The 24,800-nt window shown below is 43.0% G+C and overlaps 1 protein-coding gene across 7 annotated transcripts in view; it reads left to right on the top strand.

Annotated features, from left to right (window-relative positions):
- Positions 1-24,513, top strand: part of ASH1L (ASH1 like histone lysine methyltransferase) — a 183,251-nt gene extending 158,738 nt beyond the window's left edge. For 3 of the 7 annotated variants that reach the window (XM_030541934.1, XM_030541935.1, XM_030541940.1), the window contains 16 exons: positions 198-306; positions 489-650; positions 846-940; positions 4,625-4,782; positions 5,880-6,032; positions 6,493-6,547; positions 6,651-6,783; positions 7,335-7,583; positions 7,994-8,080; positions 8,718-8,808; positions 16,327-16,465; positions 16,782-16,954; positions 17,310-17,476; positions 18,762-18,802; positions 19,598-19,899; positions 22,245-24,513. In XM_030541934.1, the coding sequence (XP_030397794.1) occupies positions 198-306; positions 489-650; positions 846-940; positions 4,625-4,782; positions 5,880-6,032; positions 6,493-6,547; positions 6,651-6,783; positions 7,335-7,583; positions 7,994-8,080; positions 8,718-8,808; positions 16,327-16,465; positions 16,782-16,954; positions 17,310-17,476; positions 18,762-18,802; positions 19,598-19,899; positions 22,245-22,336 (2,206 nt within the window). In that variant the 3' untranslated portion in view covers positions 22,337-24,513. Of the gene's footprint in view, positions 1-197; positions 307-488; positions 651-845; positions 941-4,624; positions 4,783-5,879; positions 6,033-6,492; positions 6,552-6,650; positions 6,784-7,334; positions 7,584-7,993; positions 8,081-8,717; positions 8,809-9,007; positions 10,070-10,094; positions 11,732-16,300; positions 16,466-16,781; positions 16,955-17,309; positions 17,477-18,761; positions 18,803-19,597; positions 19,900-22,244 lie in introns of those variants that run through there. The other 4 variants (XM_030541936.1, XM_030541937.1, XM_030541938.1 and 1 more) reach the window with 4 other exon arrangements.
- The last annotated feature ends 287 nt before the right edge of the window (positions 24,514-24,800 follow it).

Here is a 24,800-nt window from a genome sequence, read left to right on the forward strand (position 1 = left end):
AAAGCCCTGAAAATAAGTGAATTTTGGTGCTGGCATGCGATTCTTTAATTTGTGGTGCCTAATGTGATTTGTGATTATGTTCTTATGGACAAGCCTAATTTCGCTCCACCACCAATTCTTTAAGCGACCACCTCCAGACTTTGCGATCCCTGCGTGATCATAAAAGCCAGGACATTTTCATTGTATTTTCTTTACAGGTCTGTTAATGGTGTCTACCGGATTGGGCTGTACGCACTTAAGGACATGCCTGCTGGTACTGAACTGACTTACGACTACAATTTTCACTCATTTAATGTTGAAAAACAGGTGAGGCTCACACTACTAAACCTCGATGAGTCTCACAAAAGATGAACAATTCTGTGCAGATTAGGGGTTATTAACAATGCCACACTGTGTTATATGTGAGTGAGCTTGTATTTGGTAATATTGACAGATTTTTCCATTGTTGTGATTTTATTAAAAAATAATTTATTCTCTTTACTTCAAAGCAACTCTGCAAGTGTGGTTTTGACAAATGCAGAGGAATAATTGGGGGCAAGAGTCAGCGAATGAATGGACTCTCAGGCAAAACCACCCAGCCTGTCACCACACACAGAAGGCCTGGACGATCGAAAGAGAAGAGAAAGTCAAAGCACAAACTAAAGAAGGGGGTGAGTACTGAAGCCAACTCTTCTCTCATAAACAGGTTACTGGGAAGTCAGTTTGTTTCAACCAGACCAAGGTGAAATATATTTGTTACGTATGTGCATAGAAAACTGAAGAAACGATGTTCAGAGATTGTTGCTCAAATGAATTGTTGTACCATTTGTCCTTGGTTTCTCTCACCAGAATTATCTGTTTTACAGAGGGGCCACATTCCAGAGGAGAATAGTGAAAGTGTGAACACGCCAAATAGGCTAACCCCACAGCTTCAGATGAAGCCCATGTCCAACAGAGAAAGGTAATGAAGGATTTCAGTGTTGTTATTCTCCCCAGCAATGCAGGGTTGCTATAAAATCAAAATGAATCTTTTCTCCATTAAAAAAGGCATCACAGAATGTCCAGTTGAAGAAGAAGGGGTGCTGGGATCTGTGTTAAGTAGATTAAATATTAAGATCTGTTGTGGATCAGATAGGATCCATTGTCCTCAATCTGAAATTGCGGCATTAGTATTAGGATGGCCTTTCCAATCACTGTTTTAGAATGGGTCATTACTAGTGGGGTGGAGAATGCGCACACTTCATCAGTGTTCACATTGTTCCTGGGTAATGTGTTACTATGTTACTGCTGGAATCAGGCACACCTGTTCAGTCCAGTGTAGAATGCCTCAGCCTGCCCTCTGCTGCTGTTCTGGCAGGAAATCCGCTCTTAGCGAAGCAGAACCAATCAACATGAAGTACTAGTTTGAGTGGAACCAACCACACAAAGGTTTTTCCTGTGCAACTAACAAAATTCATTGCATTAGCATGGCTGGCAATGAGTAGAACAGGGCAGGCAGCAGTTTGGCCTGATGCATTTATTAAGACCTCTTTAGAAAGGCAAATAGTAGGGAGATAATGTGTAATGTTTTTTATGCAGCATATATTAAAAGTGGGGAGAGATGTGCCAGAAGAGCAAGTTCAACACCTTAGCATTGCTCACCAATACAGTGGTGGAACTGTCAGGGCCCAGATTACCATCAGGATGAGGCTGTAAGGATCCATGGACTAGAACCTGGGTCTGAAGAGCCTGAGATAGCTGACATTCCCACAGTGCCACCAGGGGGCCGTTGAGAGCCATGACCAGGGAGCACTGTGGAGACTAGATGCTGCAGTAAGTACAGCCCAAGGGACCCAGAGTGACAGTACCCTACCACCCTCTGCCAAGTGCCCTATTTAACCCTGGAGGATGCCCCAGGAAGCTGTCTGACTTTGGGCCTGCTGCAATTCCACACCTTACCTCAGCTCCTGATCTCTGGCCTCTGATCCCAGCATGGCTCTGACCCTGACCCTTGCCTACTGACTCCAGCTTGGTACTACCTCTGGTCTCGGGACTCAGACTCCAGCTTGGTTTTGACTCTGACTTCAGCCTGCTACTATCTCTGGTCTCTGACCCTGGCCTGAGGTTGATCCTGACTCATGCTTATTGAACCTGGCTCTAGTGATTCCTCCGACCCTTGCTCATGTCCCTGATGTGTGGACCCCAACCCAGCTGTGATCACTAGGCCAAACTGCCTGTGCCCTAGTCCCTTACAGTTTGTCCAGATCCACTTTAAACTCAGTCAACTACTTCCTCAGGCAGCCAGCATAAATAACGCAGGGTGGCAGGCATGATGTGATGGCAGCTCTTAGACCTTTTGGGCAGTTAGTTGCTGTAATCTGCAGCAGCTACAAGTGGTCCCTAGTAAATGAAAAGGAAAATAATGGCCCCTTGCTGGGAATATGTGTGTTTCTTTGGTAAAGTTATCAGAGGGTAAATACCGGTAAGTACACAGCCTGTGCAAATTATGCTGCTGAAAATCAAAGCTACATAATGTAAATAGCCTTCCTTTTCATGGAAAGAATGTGACTGAAAATAATGAAACCTACTTCACAACCTCCAAAGATACCCCATCATGAGTGGGGACACAAAGGAAAAGAGACCCTCCTCATACTGATGCTCCCTACCCAGAAGCTAGAATTCTGTCTTTAAGGTAGTCCCTCCAAAAGAGGCCCAGCTATCAGGATTCACAAAGCAAGATAATTGAGTGACTGATGCAGGACTCAAATAATAAAGAATTAAAGGAGGATATTATAATTAATGTCAATCATCATGGGTTTATGGAAAATAGATCCCATCAAATTAATCTCACACCTTTTTTTATGAGATTACAAGTTTGGTGATAAATATAGTAGGGTTGATGTAATATACTTAGACTTTTGTAAGGCATTTAACTTGGTATCGCATGACATTTTGATTAAAAAATAGAAAGCTGTAAAATTAACATGGCACATATTAAATGGATTAAAAACCAGCTAAACTGATAGGTCTTAACATGGGGGGGAGGGATAGCTCAGGGGTTTGAGCATTGGCCTACTAAACCCAGGGTTGTGAGTTCAATCCCTGAGGGGGCCATTAAGGGAACTGGGGTAAAAATCTGGGGATGGTCCTGCTTGGAGCAAGGGGTTGGACTAGATGACCTCCTGAGGTCCCTTCTAACCCTAATAGTCTATGTAATTGTTAACGGGGGCAGTCACTAAAAGGGTGTGTTTCTAGCAGGGTCCTGCAGCGGTCGGTTCTTGGTCCTATGCCATTTAATTTTTTTTTTAATGACCTGGAAAGAAACATGGTCATCATTGATAAAGTTTGCGGATGACACAAAAATTGGGGTAGTGCGAAATAATAAAGAGGACAGGACACTGATACAGATCAATCTAGATCATTTGGTAAGCTGGGTGCAAATAAGCAATATGTGGTCTAATATGGCTAAATGTAGATGTATACATCTAGGAACAAAGAGTGTAGGCCATACTTGTAGGATGAGAGATTCTATCAGTAACTCTGAAGCAGATTTAGGGATTATCAGCTGAACATGACCTGTCACCAAAAGGGCTAAGTCATCTTTGGCTACATAAATCTTGAGTAAAAGTGGAGAAGTTATTTTACCTCTGGGTTTGGCATTGGTGTGACTGCTCTGGAATACCGTGTCCAGTTCTGGTATCCAGAATTCAAGAAGAATATTAATAAAGTTGAGAGAGTTTAGAGAAGAGCCACAAGAATGATTAAAGGATTAGAAAACATATCTTCTAGTGATTGAGCTCCTTGAGTCTATCTGTTTAGTGTAACAAAGAGAAGATTAAGGGTCACCTTGATTGCAGTCTAAAAGTACCTACAGGGGGAACAAATATTTAATCATGAGCTCTTCAGTCTAGCAGAGACGGATATAATACTATCCAATGGCTGGAAGTTGAAGCTAGACAAATTCAGACTGGAAATGAACTGTAAATTTTTAACACTGAGAGTAATCAACCATTGAAGCAACTTACCAAGGGCCATGGTGTATTCTCCATCACTGTCAATTTTTAAATTAAGAGCAGTTGTTTTTCTAAAAGATCTGCTCTAGGAATTAGTTTGGGGAAGTTTTCTGGCCTGCGTTATATAGGAGGTCAGACAAGTTGATCACAATGGTCCTTTCTGGCCTTAGAATCTACGGATCTATAACTGTGTTATCAGCAAACTGATATATTTAGGAATTATCTCTCCAAAAGGTATTACAGAGGTGACAGAACAGAAACTTGAGAGATGCAACATTTCAAACTCTTCGTTGCTGGACATGCATTTACCTATCATTATCATTGTCACTAATAAGAACCACACTACTGGAGGGCAGTTCCAGACACACCGTCGTCACCACTTAGTTACCATTTCAATAACACATGATCAACCAATTTCAAAAGTCACCAAGAAAACAAGCCTTAGACTGTCATGAACCCATTTGAAACAAAGGGCTCCCATCAATACCTCCAAATTGAGTTCTGGCGTGCTGCATAATAGATGGCATGTGGTATCCCAACAGTACTTCCAAATAGATGGGGGAATATCTAAGCTGTTGTCTTCTTTCTTCTCCTTCCCATAGCCAACATTAAGACTGAGGTGATGTGAAAATGAATGTTTTTAATTTTTGCAGGAATTTTGTGCTAAAACGTCATGTTTTTCTGGTACGGAATTGGGAGAAGATTAGGCAAAAACAAGAGGAAGTGAAACATGTCAGTGACAACATCCACTCCGCATCATTATATAATCGCTGGAATGGAATCTGCCGCGATGACGGCAACATCAAATCTGGTGAGGCCTGCACAGTCTCCTGCTGTTACCTCTTTCTTCTGTGGGACCTAGTCAAATCACATTGGTGTGAAAGTTTACAGATGGATAATTCAAATTAGTTCTCAGATCCAATAGAAAGTTGCTGCCAAGTCCAAATAGCTTTTCAAATACTGATCGGGGTGTTTATATACAGATCTGTTTTCACTGTCACCCTAAGTGAGGAAGAAAATCCCTCTGTAGGCATATTATTTTAATATTATTTGTTATGAGGTTTGACACTTTCCTCTGAAGCATCTGGTATTTGCCTTTGCCATTGTCAGAACTAGGGACTGGACTGGATAGACCACTGGTCTATTCAGTACAGAAATTCCTGTGTTCCTCTGCTGGATCCTGAAGGCTCACAGCTCCCACTGGAAATGCTATTGTTCGTTTGGAATTCCTGTCCCTTCTTCCCACAGGTGATTTTTCAGAGAAGGAGAAACCTGATGTGGACATTTTAGGGAATTGGCATAACAGCATAAATAATGCAGGGCAGGATTGGTCCTTAATGAGAAAAGAGCTGCTCAGCACCTGCAGCAGCAATCCACACTAACTTTGAGAGTTCTCATTATCCTCATAACAGTGAGCATCTCTGAGTTTAGGCCTTTGGGAAACAAGGTTTTCTGGCTTGCCATCTGTTATGGGGATGGGACATGACTGCCACAGGAAAGTTACAAGCCCCACTCCAAAATGCTGCTCCATTCAGAAGATCAAATACTGCCCTCAGTTATACCCCTGCAACCCCATTCCAGCATTTGGCTCCCCTCTGGCAGCTAAGTGAGAAATTGGGACCCACATGCCTTGGTTCACATTCCCTAGTTTGTTCTGGTTCCTTTTTTCCACTGTAGCAACACAACATAGCCATAAATCCAGCTTAGCTGGCTAGAGCAGCACAAAATAGCCAGAAAATACAAGTGAATCTGACCCATTACTTTTAATTGTAACCCAAATCAGTGTCAGTGGTGTGGGAGAGGAGACACCATCTGGTGTCATCTTAAGTATTCAATTTGAGAAGAGGACATTAGTTCCTCTTGAGGTAGAACTTCTATATAAAGGTTTGTATTTGTCCCTTCTTTCAGATGTCTTCATGACACAGTTCTCAGCCCTCCAAACCTCCCGTTCTGTGCGAACACGGCGCTTGGCTGCAGCTGAAGAGAACATTGAAGTGGCTCGTGCTGCACGCCTTGCACAAATCTTCAAGGAGATCTGTGATAGCATCATCTCCTACAAAGGTGAAGCAGACACTCTGCTATCAGCCTGCATTGAGACCTTATCACTCTTCAGAACACAGGGATGAGGGTCTTCAGAGCATATCGTATTAAAGAAGAATAAATTTATTTCAGGACTTCAAACAACCCCTTCTCCATTGCCCCTTATCCTACCCCCAGCTCCACCCTCCATTTCCCACAATTTTTTCTCCTGCTACCACAGGTGGGGCTGTCCTACAAAAGTTATTTTGCATAGATTTAGCTCTATGATTCAGTGTGCAAGATGCTGCTGCAGTGTGAACTGATCTCCAATGCTGTACATGTGAAGAGTGCCCAATAGCCAGTTCCTTAAAATACCCAACAATTCCTGTTTCCTGTGTCTGAGGGTGAAAAGGGGGCTCTCTTTAGACTGAGTTCACTGTTTACATCTCGTGTTTAATTCTGATATGGCAAAGCACTGTTCAACTCTGTGCTTCCTTTACAGACTCTTCCAGGCAGGCTCTCGCAGCTCCACTGCTGAACCTTCCTCCTAAGAAAAAGTAAGTTCTTGCTTTTCAAATCAGTCTGTAATTTTATTCTAACAGGTTTGTGCATCTTTGAAGGGTTGGTGAAAATAACACTATAGATTCCCTCCTCTTTTAGAAATGCAGATTACTATGAGAAGATCTCTGATCCCTTGGACCTTGCCACCATTGAGAAGCAGATCTTGACTGGGTATTATAAAACCGTGGAAGCTTTTGATGGGGACATGCTGAAGGTCTTCCGGAATGCTGAGGTGAGGTTGCCAAGGCATAAAGCTACTGCACAGGCAATGTGGATGTGACCTGAATTAATGGTCATGGCAACAGAGATTCTTGCAACAGAGAGAGAGATTCAGATAACTGTCCTCTGACAAGCTAAGTGAGAGCAGAGAGATGATACTAGTAACTTGTTCACTTCAGCCTGATCTCTCAACTTGCTCCAGCTATATGGTGGCAACAAAGTAAAGACTTGTGAATAGTGTGCATCTTTCCAGCCTGAAGAGACCATGGTGCTTCTCAAAGGAACTAAATTGTATTTCAGGGTCATACAGGGATAGCCAGGACACACGCACTTGCCTCTAAGACATATGGGGCAGGCCCCAGAGATACACAACAGCTGGCCAGGTAGGGACATCTGACCCATAAACATGGCAGTGGGTAGAGTGAACACACCTACCCAGAGGTACATGAGGCGCACAAAGCAAGTCATCTTCCAAGGATGCACACTGAAGTGGGCAGAGTGGTTGAATGTGCCCAAAGTAGGGGATGTTCAGAAGACTGAGTTGCTTCTTTTGTTTGTATTCAGAAATACTATGGCAGGAAGTCTCCGATTGGACGTGACGTGTGCCGACTACGGAAGGCATATTACAATGCTCGCCATGAGGCTTCTGCCCAGATCGACGAAATTGTGGGGGAGACAGCAAGCGAAGCCGACAGCAGTGAGACGTCCATCTGTGAGAAGGAGAATGGGCATGAGAAAGATGAGGATGTAATCCGCTGCATCTGTGGCCTTTACAAAGATGAAGGACTCATGATCCAGTGTGACAAGTGCATGGTAAGGGGAAACAAAAGGGAGTGGGAGTGCCCAGCTTCACCTTCCCCATAGTGAATAGTTCCTATACCCACAGCTTCCACACAGCTGATAGGGCAGACTCCCTAAGAGAATTTAGCACCGCTTTTTCCACACAGGAAATGCAAATAAATCACTAGGGATAGGAGCTAACACTCATGAAACAGCCAGCAATACCTTTATATAGAGAAGTCAAAACTTCAGCAATGATGAATAAAAGCCAACAGCATACGGATCTTATTGTCTTTCATCTGACAATATCTGAAATATTTCACAGGAAGCTCTGCATTTCCTTTTGGTTGCTTGTTCTTATGCTCTCTTAATCTGTCTCATGAGGAGGTGTGTTTTATTTACAAATTATAACCCATGTCTTCCTAATTGGGATTTCTTTTTAGGTTTGGCAGCACTGCGATTGCATGGGTGTGAATTCTGATGTTGAACACTACTTGTGTGAACAGTGTGACCCTCGATCTGTGGACAGGGTAAACTATTTTCAGTTGCTTTTGCTCTGATGTAACAATCATAAACTGTAATACTTCTTGCATTTATATTATTGCATGTGCCAGTTAGTCAGAGTGTAACTAATCTATGAAATTAGTGAAGAATGAACTCTTATTGCTCTCAGCTTTGTGCTGGCCTGCAAGTAGTGTGGGATCAGTTCACAGTTCTCTCTCTTGGGCTAGCAAAGGTAGAAAGCAAGCTTCTGAAGCAACCCGTGCCAGATTTTAGCAGCTGCAACATTAATCAAGTTGGCAGCAAGTTAATAGTCAGAATCCTACATCTCCTATCCCAGGAAAAGAGAAACTGCACAGAAGCATTTCCCCTCTTTCCAAGGCAGAAGAGTCTGGTTAGGCCAGTATAGAATTATGAGGCCCAGAGCTTTTGGCAGCTCAAACATGACAGAAAATGCGCATCTGAGGTGCTCCAGCTTTACATTACAATCTTCTTGAGTCCTCTTTAATTCTGTTAAATATTAATTCTTATTCCGTGTCCAGCTCTATTGAGCATTTCCAAAAGGGCAGCATATATGGTTGACCTCTGCCCCAGTGCTGGAAAGATTGTAAATGATGTAATGAAAGGGTCACCCCAGCTCACCAGTTCATTTCTTTCTTTTGCCAGGAGGTCCCCATGATTCCTCGTCCCCATTATGCCCAGCCTGGCTGTGTTTATTTCATCTGTCTGTTACGGGATGACCTGTTGCTGCGCCAAGGTGTGTGCATTCTCTGGTGACTGCTGTGATTTCCATCAGAAAGGGAGATACAAAGAGCTCTCTGGTTTGACCTTGATTCAAGCACATGCATCTTTCATATGAATATGAAATTGTGCTCTTAGCTATTATGCAGGTGACACATAGTGAGGAGGTTGAGATGATACATATTGATTGATGGGTGGGCATTATGTTTCTTTAGCAGAGGCACAGGCTTCCTTCTGACCAAAGAGAGAAAGCTGAGACAGCTGCTGGGAGTTAACAGGAAAGAGCAAGTCAAAGAAGGAAGGCATGGGCTTCAGCCGCACTTTGGTACCAAGCTGAATAGATCATAGGATCATACAAGCTGGACGTGGAAAAGACCTATTAGATCATCCATCCCTTCCTCTGCTCCTCACAGTGTATACTTCTAGTCATTGTTTCAAAGCCCCAAGCCCTGTAGGAGTCAGCTCTCGTAGAGGTCTCTGTCAGGAGACTTTTCGTGATATTGAACCTGAATTTTTCTTTTTCTTAATTTCATCCCACAGATACAGACAAGGTTAGAAAGAGATTCATACAGTATAAAAAGAACTGATCAAGATTGAGTTAAACCAGTTGGTATGCTTATTAAGGGGTGTGGGGGGATGGGAGACTTTTCAGGAGAGGAGAGAGTAACTAAAAATGAGACCAGGAGCAGTGCCTTCTCCATCATTTGTGTGGGACTCTAGGATGCTCATTTCCTCAACCTTTCTTAGAATCCTTCTGCGGCAACCATCTTGGCCACATCAAAGACATTTGGTTTCCTCTTTATGTTTTGGTTTCTGTCATTGGGTTGCTGACTGGGGGGATGTTGGGCTTCTAGGTTTGTTCCTTCTCTTTCGTCTAATTCCTCTGTTTCAGCTAGGTTTTTCTGTTGTTGTTGTTTTGTTTGGTTTTTTTGAGACACCCAAAGTATTATTAATCTACTGAGGTCAATTTTGAACCACCCATTCAATACAGACCTGTCAGAATAACAGGGCAGCGCAGATTTTCCAACATACAGAGCTAGGAAACTCTGCAATTGGAGTTGTACTCTGTAGAATAAACAGGAACTTCCATACCGTAAATTCACCTGTGGCCTGAGATTTGCACAGCTCTTGGGACACCTTAGGGAGCAGGAACAGTGGCACAGAGGCACTCTCACAGCTGCAAACTGCCTTTCAGGGCCAAGGGGGAGTTATTCCTGTTTCACCTATGAGTAATTTTTGAGTAAATTTCCAAATGAAAATATGCTTAGAACTTAGTCATCTGAGCCCTGGCTTTGCGAACAGGCTCTCCCTGTGTCCAGCAGTCAATGACGAAATGCATTTGAGCCACAACTCTCCCCCTCACCGATCTGGCCATGTTTCTACTTCAGGATGCTGTAAAAGGTGAGAGTCATGTACAGTGGATACTGGAGTTGTTCTGCTGTCTCCCTGTGGGTGGCAGAGGGGTCTAAAGTTGCTTCTCTGTTTTTAAAAACTGAAACTTTATTCATTTAATAAGTCAAAGATTTTAAAAATACTGATTTGCTTCCTGGTGTTCAGCTGAGTGGCCAGCAGTCTATCTCAGCATGGAAGATTTGCCTTACAGCCCTTTTAATAGGAAAAGGAAGTGTTTCCTGAAGAAAAGCCCTTAACTCCGTGTGCCAAAGGGTTTAAAGAGAGGCCTATGGCAGCAGGGTACGTGTTAAGGCTAAATAGGAAAAAAGAGCTTTCATTTTTATGTCTATCATTTCTTGACATATTGCAGTATATATATCTCAGTTACTTTGGTGATGGGCAGCAGTGTAAATCCCTGAAATAGATTTGAGGGGAAGAGTCTCAGAGCTCCTTTTTAATATGTGCAAATTTGACAAATGATCTATTTAACTTTTTTTTTTTTTTTTCCAACTTTAATCCAAAAATTGACTGAAAAGGCCCAGGAATCATGAGACCTTTCAGGTCTTCATGGAACTTGACTTCTGAAGACTGCAGCCCCGGTGGCCTGGCATCTCTTGTGTGAAGTTTTGGAAGTAACCAAGGCACAGACTGAACCTACTCTGAACTGAAGTGGGAGAAGTTAGTTGAAAAGGCTATTTTTTTTCCCCTTCCCAGATGATATCAGTCTGTGAGGAGAATACAAATGGATAGTGGGTTTTGCAAACAAACACCAGTTTCTGTCTGCATGTAAAAAGGACTCAGCTTCGCAGGGCCCTACACAGAACTACTAACTGTCTTGAGCTGAAGAACTTGCTGTCCTGGGGCCTTCACAGCTTTTCATTCATTGTGAATGGATTCAAATGTAGTTGGAAATATCTTAAAATATTGCACATTAAATCCTGTGGCATTTTAAACGACACTGTGCATTTCTCTAGCATTCTCGCTTGCTCTGAGTTCTGGGCCACACTCACTTCCCTGCTATTTCTTCCTTTCATTGGTAAAGAACAAGCAGAAGTTCATGGAATTGTCCCATGATTACACTGAGCAAAGAGCCACAGTTCTGAAGAATGATCTCTTTGCTCGGCCCTCTTTAATCTATTTCCTCTGAGCTGCATGTATCTCTCAGGAGCTTTACTCCTGTTAGAGTTCTGTGAGAGTAGTCAGAGGTTTAGTGCTTTTTTGATCAATTATCTTCTTTCCCATCAATGACTTGTTCTCTGGCTAGCCTGGAGAACAGTACAGTTACGATTACAAATTTGAATAACATGTTTTACTAGCCAAATCCTCTTTTGCTGTCAGTCCTAACCCCTTTGATAATTTATTTTTATTTTCTCATATGTTGTAGACAACAGGGAGGAATTCTTTATTAGACCTTATCCTAACAGATAAAGAAGAACTGATAACTGAGCTAATAATTAATAGTAACTTGGGGGCACATGACTATGACTTCTTTGCATGTATAGTATCAGAGGGGTAGCCGTGTTAATCTGGATCTGTAAAAGCAGCAAAGAATCCTGTGGCACCTTATAGACTAACAGACGTTTTGGAGCATGAGCTTTCGTGGGTGGAAAACATGCATCTGAAGAAGTGGGTATTCACCCACGAAAGCTCATGCTCCAAAACGTCTGTTAGTCTATAAGGTGCCACAGGATTCTTTGCTGCTTTGCATGTATAATGTGCAAGCAGAATAAAATGCACAAGTTATTTATATATATATTCACTTGGTGCTTTAATAGGGCGAATTTCACAAAGCTGAAAACAATTATGAGCTCAATCAGCTGAGAGGAAGAATTTAATCAGAAAAATGTGATTGATAATTGGGAATCATTTAAGAATTCCTTACTAGCCACAATTGAGGAATAGGGCTGTGCTGGTTACATAAGAACGGCCGTACCAGGTCAGACCAAAGGTCCATCTAGTCCAGTATCCAGTGGCCCTAAAAGGCAATGATCAAGTGATCACTCTCCTGCCATCCATCTCCACCCTCTGACAAACAGAGGCTAGGGACACCACTCCTTACCTAACCTGGCTAATAGCCATTTATGGACTTAACCACCATGAATTTATCCAGTTCTCTTTTAAACGCTGTTATAGTCCTAGCCTGCACAACTTCCTCAGGTAAGGAGTTCCACAAGTTGACTGTGTGCTGCATGAAGAACTTCCTTTTATTTGTTTTAAACCCGGGGGAGGGGGTGTGTGCGTGCGTGCGTGCGCACGCTTCACCAGAAGAGGACGAAGTAAAGAAAGCCATCAACCAGCTGTCAAGTGGCAAAGCCCCAGGGTCAGATGCCATACCAGTAGAGGTGTACAAAGTCGGTGGACCTGTGCTGCTACGGAAACTCACTGAGCTGTTTCAGTCCTTCTGGAAGCAGGGATCCATTTCACAGGAATTTAGAGACGCGTCCATCGTGCACCTCTATAAGAGGAAGGGCAATCGCCAGGTATGCGACAATCACCGTGGAATCTCGCTGCTCTCTACAGTGGGGAAAGTTCTTGCACAGGTTCTGTTGAAACGATTGATCACTCACCTGGAGCAGGGCTTACTACCAGAATCACAGTGCGGCTTTCGCAAGGGACGTGGGACTATTGACATGTTCTTCGCTGCGCGTCAGCGACAGGAGAAATGTCAAGAACAGAATCGTGAACTCTACATAACTTTTGTGGACCTCACGAAAGCGTTTGACTCTGTCAGTTGCCAGGGCCTGAGGAGGATCATGTCGAAATTCAGCTGTCCAGACAGATTCATACGAATGGTACGTCAGTTTCATCACGGTATGATGGCCCGTGTCCTGGATGATGGTGAAACATCTGAGGCCTTCCCAGTCACCAACGGTGTCAAGCAAGGGTGTGTTTTAGCACCCACTTTGTTCAGCATGATATTCTCTGCCACTCTGACTGATGTCTTTCAACACTGCACTGAAGAAGTAGGCCTGAAGTACAGAACTGACGGGAAACTATTCAATCTGAGGCAACTGCGTGCCATCACCAAGGTGAAGGAAACTGTACTTCGAGACTTTCTCTTTGCCGATGATTGTGCTCTGAATGCTAGTACAGAGCCAGAAATGCAAGCCAGTATGGACAAGTTTTCATCTGCATGCAACAACTTCGGTCTCACCATTAACATCAAGAAGACTGAGGTCATGCACCAGCCAGCTCCCCACGCTCCGTACTCAGAACTGTCCATCACTGTAAATGGACAGAGACTTCAGGCAGTGGACCATTTCACGTACCTGGGCAGTACCCTTTCCCGAACAGTGTCAATTGATGATGAAGTAAACTGCCAAATTGCTAAAGCCAGCTCTGCATTTGGCCGATTGCACTGCAACGTCTGGGAACGTCGAGGGATCAGCCTACCAACGAAGCTGAAAGTCTACCAAGCAGTAGTGCTTCCAACTCTGCTGTACGCCTGCGAGACGTGGACTGTCTATCGGAGTCATGCACAAAGGCTCAATCACTTCCACATTTCCTGTCTGCGAAAGCTTCTAAAAATCAGATGGCAGGACAAAGTGCCCAATACTGAAGTCCTTACCAGAGCCAGTCTGCCGTCAGTTCACACACTGCTGATGGGAGCCCAGACCAGATGGGCCGGACATGTCATGAGAATATCAAACGAGCACATTCCTAAACAGCTCTTCTATGGAGAACTCACCCAGGGAAAGCGCTCCCATGGAGGACAATAGAAGCGGTTCAAGGACACGCTGAAGACTTCTCTGAAGTCCCTCAAGATCAACACTGCCACATGGGAAACCCTCGCACTGAACCGTCCAGCATGGCGCAGCCTCATTCACACAGGCAGTAATATCTCTGAGGCGAGGCGTACTGCTGAGGCTGAAAGAAAGCGTGAGTTACGCAAGTCCAGGGCTGCCCGACATGTGACATCATTGACAGTGCCATCACATGTCTGCCCGGACTGATCAGTCATCTTCGGACGCACAGAGCCCGGTCATCGAACAAATGAGTTGTTGAGGTCTTCATCGACCACGATGGACGAACATCATCATCATATATATAAAAATAAAACAAAATTGGAAGAAAGGGGAAATTCATTGTAATGAAAATAAATCAGAAGTTCGGAATTGTAGAAAAATGATAAGGGAAGCAAAGGGACACATAGAGAAATCTATGGCCAGCAGAGTTAAGGATGATGAGAAGGGTTTTTTTTAATATATAGGAACAAAAAGAATACTGACAAAGGTATTGATCTATTACTAGATAGAAATGGTAGAATCATCACTAATAATGCAAAAGTGCAGAAGTTTTCAATAAATATTTCTGTTCTGTATTTGGGGAAAAAACATGATATAGTCTTATCATGTGGTGCTAGCACATCATCATCAAACAGAAGCTACTACAGTTATACATTTTAAAATCAGAAGGTCCAGATAACTTGCATCCAAGTATTTTAACAGAGCTGGCTGAGGAGCTCACTGGACCATTAATGTTGATTTTTCAATAAGCCTTGGAGCATGAGGAAAGTTCCAGAAGACTGGATAAAAGCTAATGCTGTATCTGTTTTTAAAAAGGATAAACGGGATGACCCAGGTAATTATAGGCCCATCACCCTGACATCAATCCCTGGCAAGACGATAAAGTGCCTGATACAGGGCGCAATTAAAAAATAATTTAAAGAGAATAATGGAAATCATCATGAGTGTATGGAAAATAGATTCTGTCAAACTAACTTGATATCTTTTTGATAAGTTTACACATTTAGTTGATAAATGATAGCGTTGACATAATATACTTAGACTTCTGTAAGGCATTTGAGTTGGTACCACATAACATTTTGATTAAAAGACTAGAATATAAAATTAACATGGTGCACATTAAGTGGATTAAAAACTGACTAACCAATAAGTCTCAAAATATAATTTTAAACAGGGAATCTTCATCAGTCACGTGTTTCCAGTAGGATCCTGCAAGGATTTGTTCTTGGCCCTATGCTTTTATCAATGGCTTGGTAGAAAACATAAAATCCTCACTATAAAGTTTGCAGATAACATCAAAATTGGGGGAGTTGTAAATAATAAAGAGGACAGGTTGCTGATTCAGAGCACCATGTATCTCTTGGTAAACTGGGTGCCAGACAAAATATGTGTTTTAATACTGCTAAATGTGTACATCTAGGAACAAAAAATGTAGGCCATATTTACAGGATGGGGGACTCTATCCTTGGAAGTAGTGACTGAAAAAGATTTGGGGGTCATGATGGGTAATCAGCTGAACATGATCTCCCAGTACGACACTGACCAAAAAGGCTAATATGATCCTTGGAAAAATAAATCAGGGAATCTCGAGTAGGACTGGAAAGGTTATTTTACCTCTGTATTTGGCATTGGTGTGACCATTGCTGGAGTACTGTGTCCATTCCTTGTGCCCATAATTCAAGAAGGATGTTAATAAATTAGAGAGGGTTCAGAGAAGAGCCATAAGAATGATTAAAGGATTAGAAAACCTGCCTTACAGTGAGAGATTCAAGGAGCTCAGTCTGTTTAGTTTAACAAAAAGATAATTAAGGGGTGACCTGAGTAAAGTCTGTAAGTATCTATATGGAAAACAAATAGGCTCTTCAGTCTAGCAGAAAAAAGTATGACATGATCGAATGGCTGGAAGTTGAAACTAGACAATTTCAGACTGGGTGTAAGGATAACTGTTTGACAGTGAGGGTAATTAACCATTAGAACCATTTACCAAGGGTCATGGTTGATTCTTTATCACTCACAATTTTGAAATCAAGAGTGGATGTTTTTCTAAAAGATATACTCTACGAATTACTTTGGGCAAGTTCTATGCTTGTGTTATACAAGAGGTCAAACCACTTCTGGCCTTGGAATCAATGAATCTGTATCATCATTTCTGGCTGGGGACATAAAATTCACGTTATGTTTCATTCTCTGCTAGTAGAATGTGTCATGAAGGAAATCAGGGCAATCTGACCCTTGTTCGCTTGCTCTGCATTACTTGTATTTTACTCTTCCAGAGTTAAATATGGGGCAGCTGTGTCATGTTATTGTTTTAACTAAACCTGCCTCTTCTTTGTTTTTTGGCCGCTGTGTCACACGAGACGTTCTTTACAGGATGTGTCTCTTGTGCCTATTGCCAGGTGACTGCGTATATCTGATGAGAGACAGCCGAAGAACTCCAGATGGGCATCCTGTCCGGCAGTCCTACCGGCTGCTATCACACATTAACAGGGAGAAACTTGATATCTTCCGCATAGAAAAACTTTGGAAAAATGAAAAGTATGTTCAAGGCACTTTCTGCACTCAAGACATTTTGGGTATCTGCCAAAAATAGAATAACTTGCAATAGTCTTCTTTAAATAGTGTAAAGAAAAGTTGGTTTTTTTATGACACAAGGTCTAGAGATCAGACTGGAATTGGTATTTGCTGAAGGGGTAAACAAGAAAACACAGGGCACATTGATGTGACCTTGTCTGTGGTCATAACCAATGCTAAAAGGGCAATATAGATAACTCAAAAAGCGTGGTGAATGTAGGGCATGAAGTGAAGTCAAAACCACAGCTCAAGGGAAATTGTCTCTCACACCTTTTAACAGAGAGGAGCGGTTTGCGTTTGGTCATCATTATTTCCGTCCACATGAAACCCACCATTCGCCTTCCCGAAGATTTTATCACAATGAGCTGTTCCGGGTGCCACTGTATGAGATTATCCCCTTAGAGGCTGTGGTGGGGACTTGCTGTGTGCTGGACCTCTACACCTACTGTAAAGGTAAGCAGGCTTTACTCGGTGAGAAAATAAACACTTACAGTAGAGAATGCTCCCTTCTTCCTCTTTTACCTTTCACATCAGCTCTCCTCAGCCCCACCTCCTTGCATTTTCCTTCTCATTAGTTTTTTTTAATATATTGTACGTGGGGATGGGTGCATAGTGGGATTAGAGCAAGGAAGTTTCTTTCTTAAATTGAATTAAAGATTCCCCTGTTTGTTATGAATCTGAATTGAATAGAACAAGAGTAGCTGGGACTTCAGTGTAAGTGCTCACAATAAATCGCTATACCATAGTGTATGCTGTTTGTTCTTGTCCTGGAATGCTATATGTACTTTGGTTTTTGCTGTAACTGCAGGGAGGCCAAAAGGAGTGAAGGAGCCGGATGTGTATATCTGTGATTACCGCCTTGATAAATCAGCCCACCTCTTCTATAAAATCCACCGGAATCACTATCCTGCCTGCACCAAGCCGTATGCCTTTGACCACTTCCCCAAGAAACTCACACCCAAGAGAGACTTCTCAGTAAGTGTCTCTTCTAATGACCTTTCAGTTTCTTAATGTAAGACAGAACACAGTCTTGGAAAACTCTTGCCTCCCTGCTTCTGAATGAAGCCTGGTAAACCAAGGAGAACTGACATGTTAACACTACACTCAGACTGGATAGAAAGTTGATCAGAAAATAATCTGAAAAGAAAATTGATTGCAGTCAGACCATTGCCAATTCTCAGGAAAATGCACTTAGAATGAATGGAGATGTGTACGGCCGAAAACATCCTGGTTTCCAACAGAAACCCCAGTGCTGCTTTCACCAAGGACATTCCTGGCTGGAGAAAACTTGAACCCTGACTCAAGCAACAATTCAGCAGTCACAGCACATTTTCATATTTCAGTGAACTTCACAGAAAATAGCCCCACAGTGACCCTGTCTGTGCTGGCTTTGTACTCCTGGGCATTAATATTAATAGTAACACTATTAACATTAATTTATTTAGAGACTTGCTCCCTGTCCCAAGCTGCTTACAGTGTAAGCGCATCTCACATTCTGTGTCTAACTATCCCAAGTCCGGGCTCTGCTAAAAGTTGTTTTGAGCAGCCAACCCTAAACAACAGTTCTCAATAGAACAGGAGCAATTTCAATTTTTTTCTCTCAGCTCCATCAAATTGCATATCATTGACCTTCAGCACTGAAAATGACATGTCTGTTATCAAGAAGAGAACTCCAGATAGGCTACCAGACCATGAAGTGCAGTGCCCCTCTCTATCTCAAGCATTGATACCTTCACATTTCCCTGTCTCTCTCATTCACCACACCATACCCTGGAAGTACGAGCTGCTTCCTGTACACACCCCTTCCCCTAGCAGTGTCAGCAGCTTAGTCCCCAAGCTCAGAAGCACCCTTGGCAGAGCTTTCAGAGCTGAGCTTGTTTCTCCTCCTCAGGAGCAACAAGCTGTTGTAGTTGATCTAGAGGTTCTATCCATATTCCTGCAGAGGGAAAATCAGGCTCTCTGAATAGGAGTGTTTTATAGCAAAATATCCCACTGGTTTTGAAGCTTACCCAGGAAACCTAGAGGGCTGCGGTGTTAAGAGATGAGTAATAAGGACTGGTGCTAAAGGGTGATTAGTTCTCTGCCTTCACCCTGTATTTATCATGATGGGTCTCAATCCCTTTTCCTAAGCCACTAAATTCCAATGCATGAGGCACGCCATCTCTTCCTTCTACATTGGATTTAATTTGTGATATTTTTATACTGTCCAATGCTGAGCTCTTAGTGCTTTGTTTAACTGTGACCTTTATTATTGTTGTAGCCTCATTATGTACCAGACAACTACAAGAGAAATGGAGGCAGGTGAGTCCTACCTACTGAGTTGTTCTTTAGTGAAAGAGGTGGGATAGTTGTTTTTATTTGTAAAGGACCCATGCCCTATCAGTACCCTTGAGATGCTGTAAAAACAGTAAAGCCAAGTAATTAAAAACAACCCACTCAAAATTCAAACAGATCCGAGTGATAGGGAACATGAGGGAACGGTAATAAATATGGAGCCAGCAGCAATCCTCCTAAAACACATTTGCAGAAAGACAGTGGGGTTAGGTGCTCTTGAAAGTGGGCAGAAGCAGTTTAAGACGTGTCATGGGAGCCCTAGGGCCCACCACTGCAAAGGCAGAATAGCCACTAAAGATTCCTAAACAGAGGGTGGTGCAGATTGACAACAGGATGAGGCTCAAAGAGATCCCACAGTCTTATGCCATTTAGGGGGTTAGAAACACCTAGTCAAGACTGTTGAAGATTAGAGAGAAAGTTCTCAGTGGATCCTGAGGTTAGGCACTTGGGAAAAAAATATTTTTTCAGGGTAGTAGGAGAATTATGTTTTATTTTTTAAATATGCAGAAGTAACCCAGGAAATGTGCAATAACATTTGCAGCTTTGCAAGGTAAACTGATGCTATGGGCATTGCCTCTCATGCTTTATAATTACTGTGTCTGGCTGCAGATTTCCCCTTCATGGATTCTACTGTGTGATTGGCTCCAAACCACAGAAAATTCATAAGACCCTCCACAGTTGGGATTACTGACTCACTGACAATAGACCTTTCTGTCAAGTGTCTCCAAAACTATGATCTTTAAACCTCTCTCTCCCTGCTAGATCATCCTGGAAGACAGACCGCTCAAAGCCACAGATCAAAGACCTGAACCAAGAAGAAGATCCTCTTCCACTCATTGAGGATGTGCTAGCAAGCCAAGAACAAGCTTCAAATGAGATGCGCAGCCTGGAAGAGCCAGAGAGAGAGGCAGTCTCTAGTGAGGGCTGTGAGAATGATAAAAAGGTGGAGGAAAGTAACTCTGTCACAAGGCAACTGTGCACTCCAGAGGAAAGGCGGCATATTCAGAGAGAGAGACTTAATCAAATCCTGCTCAACCTCTTAGAGAAAATCCCAGGGAAAAATGGTGAGCAAACACCCGTTCCCTCAATACACTGCAATACAATGATTTCCTCTCTAGGTTTGTTTTTGGAGTCATGCATGGCATATTAGTAAAGCAAATGCTTTTAACTGAACTCATTGCTACTGGACACGATTTGTGTCCAGAATTCTCCTAACAAACGTTTCCTGTTAGCCAGGATGGGCAGGAATGGTGTCCCTAGCCTCTGTTTTCTGGGAATGAGCAACAGAGGATGGATCACTTGATGATTCCCTGTTCTGTTCACTACCTCTGGGGCACCTGGCACTGGCCACTGTTGGAAGACAGGATATTGGGCTAGATGGACCCTTGGTCAGACCCAGTAGGCCATTCTTATGAATAGGGGCCTACCAAATTCACAGCCATGAAAAACACATCACAGACCATGAAATCTGGTCTTCCTCCATGAAATCTTGTCTTTTAGGTGCTTTTACCCTATACTGTGCTGATTTCACAGGTGAGAATTGGGGCATCCTGACCCAAAAGGGAGTTGCAGGGGGAACGCAAGGTTATTTTAGGGAGAGTTGTGGTATTGCCACCCTTACTTCTTGCACTGCCTTCAGAGCTGGTAGCTGGAGAGTGGCAGCTGTTGACCAGGTGGCCAGCTCTGAAGGGGATGCCCCACCAGTAGCAGTGCAGAAGTAAGTGTGGCAATACCATACCGTGCCACCCTTACTTCTGCACTGCTGCCTTCAGAGCTGGGTGGCTGGAAAGTGGGAGCTGCTGACGGAGGGCCCAGCTCTGCAGGGAGCAGCGCAGAAGTAAAGGTGACAATACCGTGTCTGTCATCTTTACTTCTGTGCTGCCTGCCGGTGGCGGTGACTCTGCCTTCAGAACTGGACTTCTGGCCAGCAGCCACCTCTCTCCACCTGACCAGCTCTGAAGGCAGTGCCGCCGCCAGCCGCAGCACAGACATAAGGGTAGCAGTACCACAACCAGGGCCGGCTCTGGCTTTTTTGCCGCCCCAAGCAAAAAAAAATAAAAACAAAAACGCGGGGGGCGGGGGATCAGAGCAGCAAAGCAGGAGGGGAAAAAAACAAAACAAAATTAAAAAACCTCTGGCGCGGCCAGAGCAGCAAAGTTGTGGGGGGAACAACTGCAGCGCCGGCCGGAGCGGCAAAGAAAACAGAACAAAAAAACTTGTGGCATGGCCGGAGCGGCAAAGCAGGAGGGAAAAAAACCAAACAAAAAACCTGCAGCGCGGCCGGAGCAGCGGGGAGGAGGGACCTATAGCATGGCCAGAGCGGCAAAGCTGGGGGAAAAAAATAACCAAAAAACGCCTACTGGGCAGCCGGAGCCAGGGTGCAGGGGGACTCCCTGTGCTGCAGATGTGCAGCAGAGTGCGCACCCAGTCTAGCAGGGAGGAAGGGAAGGGAGCGGGGGAGAGAGAGAGCAGGGGGACGGCCAAGGCTTCAGCGGGGCTCTTGTCCCGTGGTCCCGACCACTGTGCCGCCTGCAGGGAGGGCTCCGCGCCACTCCAGTCAGTGGAGAGGGAAGAACAGGGGCTGCCCTGCCCAGTTTGCTGCAGGGCACTCCCTCCTTCGCACTGCCACCCCTACAGGGCGGCTGGACCAGCAAAACAAAAACAAAAAAAACGACCGTGCTGCCCTAGGTTTGGGCGGAATGCCGCCCCATAGAATACGCCACGCCAAGCTCCAGCTTCCTCAGCTGGTGCCTGGAGCCGGCCCTGACCACACCTCCCATACAGTAATCTTGCGACCCCCATCCCACACAAGTCCTTTTTGGGTTAAGACTCCTACAATTAAAACTCTGTGAAATTTCAGATTTAAATAACTGAAATCATTAAATGTATGATTTTTGAAATCCTATGACCATGAAATTGATCAAAATAGACCAAGAATTTGCTAGGCCTTATATAAGAAGCATTTGCAATTCCCACTAAATAGATGAGTGAAATCTCCTGTTAATAGTGAAACAGGCATTTATATAGGACTTTTTGAATTTGCATTGTCATTACTAATTATTCACTCCCTCCCTCCAATGAGATAGATAGTTTAATTATTATTGTCTCTGGTTTACAGATGAGAAGATTGAGAGAAAGGCACAAGAGATTGAGGGCTTTATCCAAAACCCACTGAAGTGAATTAAAAGACTCTTATTGACTTCAGTGGGCTTTGGATCAGTTCTTTAAAGACTTGCCCTATGCCTTAGAAAGAGTTTAATGTAACATCAGAATTAGAGCCTAGGAGTTTCTGTGCTCACACCAGTAGACCACACTTCTCTGTCATGTTACAGGGATTAATACTAGAGCATCAGGTACAATGAGTAATACTGTATCAGCTCCTTACTAAGAACCCTGTGGTCTGTTGCAGCTATTGATGTCACTTACCTGCTGGAGGAAGGATCAGGAAGAAAATTGAGGAGGCGTACTCTCACCATCCTGGAGAGCAGCTTCCGGAAGTGATGTCCCAGCAGCAGACTGTGATCTGGAGTCCACTACCAGGTCTGCTAGAGACTGATGGGGAAGCTCCCTCCTTCCTGTACAACCAAGGAGAGATGGGTAGAAGAAAACTGACATAAATACAGTTAGCACTTAGAAGTCTGGACAGGCAGGTGGCCCTGCCTTGCTCTGCAGTGCTCTTATGGTGTGTGTGTTGTTGGCCGTGCCTTGTATTGATGTTAGGTACTGAGAAAACCTTGTGATTATTTGTCCAAGATGGTCAGATTTAATTTATTTTTGCTTAATGTCCCCACTTGGCGGGAAAAAGAGGGGGTAAATAGAAGGATGAGGACTGATTTACTCTGATGAAAATATGCCCCATACAGACCAGTTGTCCTATGATTGTACAAGATACCGTTGGCACTGCCAGTGGCATGTACCAATGTATGAAGTCCATAGGGAGAGTGAAGGCCCAGTGGATTAAAATAAAGGCTGTCCTAAAGGAGCGGCCTCAGTTTTGCACAAGTTCAGAGAGGAAGGAAATGTTCCAGGATGTATAAAAGGTTCACCGTGAAACGGCCAGTGCCCAGATGCTCCTTTGATCGGTAGAGAGGAAAAGCCCCCAGTCAGCTCAGAGTGAAACAAGAGTTGGTTGTTCGAAGCACTTGTTGTTCCACATCCTGAAATGGGGGTGTGTAATTTTTCACATTTTTTCTGCAGAGAAATTTTATAAAGCGAGTCGAATCCTGACGACACCATTGCTGTTGGTTTTTTGATAAGCTGTGGTTCTTGTGTGTCCAATGTGTTGTGCAAATGAAAATCTGTTAAAAGAAGATAAAAAAAGAAACCTTCACTACATGAACCGTCAAGCAGTATTCAGAGCGAGTATTTGTTGTGAACTGTAGAATATATCAACTAATAACACTATTCTTGTGTTCTAACTGTACAGCTTAAAGCGTCTGTCTCTTAAAGAGATAGTGTATTTTACCACTCCCTCTCTCTGCCGTTATGAAAGTGTTGCTCCCAAAGGCTACAGCCAAGGCGTTAACTTTTCACTGCATGATATTGTGATTGCCATAGTTTGCCATAAACTAGTGCTGTACTGGGATCCCCTGTATTTCAACATGTAACCTTCCCCTATAGCCAGTGCCATGAAGCTGTCATCTGTCTCTGGGTCAGGCCCTGCTAGTGGCAAAGGGAGGGGGCAGTAGGCATACACTGCCCCTTTAAAATAGCTTTGCTTTTTTGTCTTTCAGACGTACATATGCATATACAGTCCTGTTTTAGATGTTCTTATAAGAGAAACCAGTTTTTAATGTGCCAAGTTGTATATATCTGCTGCGTGGATGTAAAGCAATACGGTAGTTACATGTTCCTTTTTAATGGACCAAGCTTGTCCTAATGTACATTCTTGTTGTTATTATAATTATTATTTTACTCTTAGTGGAACATGACTCATTCCATTAACTTTTATGTGTTGATTTAAAAAGAAAAAAAAAGAAAGGAAAAAACCCTTTGAGGAAAAAAATATTTTATTAAAAAAAAAAAAGAAATAAGAAAATAGTTTGAAATATTTTCTTACTGTAGAGAAGCACTGTACAGTACCAGGAACCCTGAGTATAAAATACTCATGCGTGTAGTAGGAATATCGCATGTCCAAAATTTTGGGTTGTCTCATTTAGTTAATAACAGAAATCATTGTCTCAAACGGTGTTAAACACTAAAAACTTTTTAAAAAATAAAGTGCGTACAGAAGCAAGACACTAGCTCTGTCATTTTATCTTTCTTTTGTTGAAAGACTAAACAAAATGTTTTTTAGACAATCAAATGTTAGGTAAGTGCAAAGAATTGTTTTTCTTACTGGTGTAGAAATTAATGACTTTTTTTATTTTTTGGTTATTTTATAATAATGAGAAGACCAGTGTGTCACCAGGATCGCTGTTTTAAGACCAGGAAGCACTACATTATTGCAAATAGATATGAACTCTTAGTCTGCATGGGTGTAGGCTGTGTGATTGCTGAAAATAAATGCTGCTAATATATTTCCTTTTTACAAAAGCATATCTAAATAGATCATTGTTTTGATGTTAATCTTTGTAAATTATGTATTACCAATTTTAACATTGGATGTAATTGCATAAAAAGCCTGCATCTCAATCCTGAGAGAGTCTAGTATTAAATGGAAAAACTTTTCCTATTAATGACTTGTGGGTTTTTTTCTTTCACATGTTCTTGATTTCACTTTTTTGCTTCTTTGTCCCAACAGTTCCTGTGATGTGTTCAGAGCTTCTTACAGCCTTTTTTTAAGTTGTATGGCTGCCCCATCTCCTTTTAATATCACATTGCCTGATCACTGTTGGCATACTGAGCAGATATAGTTGGGTGCTGTTGTTTTTCCTGCTGCTGTACAGCCCGTCGTAGAAAGGATGCTGACAGCCATGTGTGCAGGCACTGAATACACCTTGATATGAATCGCAGTGGAGGTGTA

The sequence above is a fragment of the Gopherus evgoodei genome, chromosome 24 (genome assembly GCF_007399415.2).
Source record: "Gopherus evgoodei ecotype Sinaloan lineage chromosome 24, rGopEvg1_v1.p, whole genome shotgun sequence".
Taxonomy (NCBI): Eukaryota; Metazoa; Chordata; order Testudines; family Testudinidae; genus Gopherus; species Gopherus evgoodei.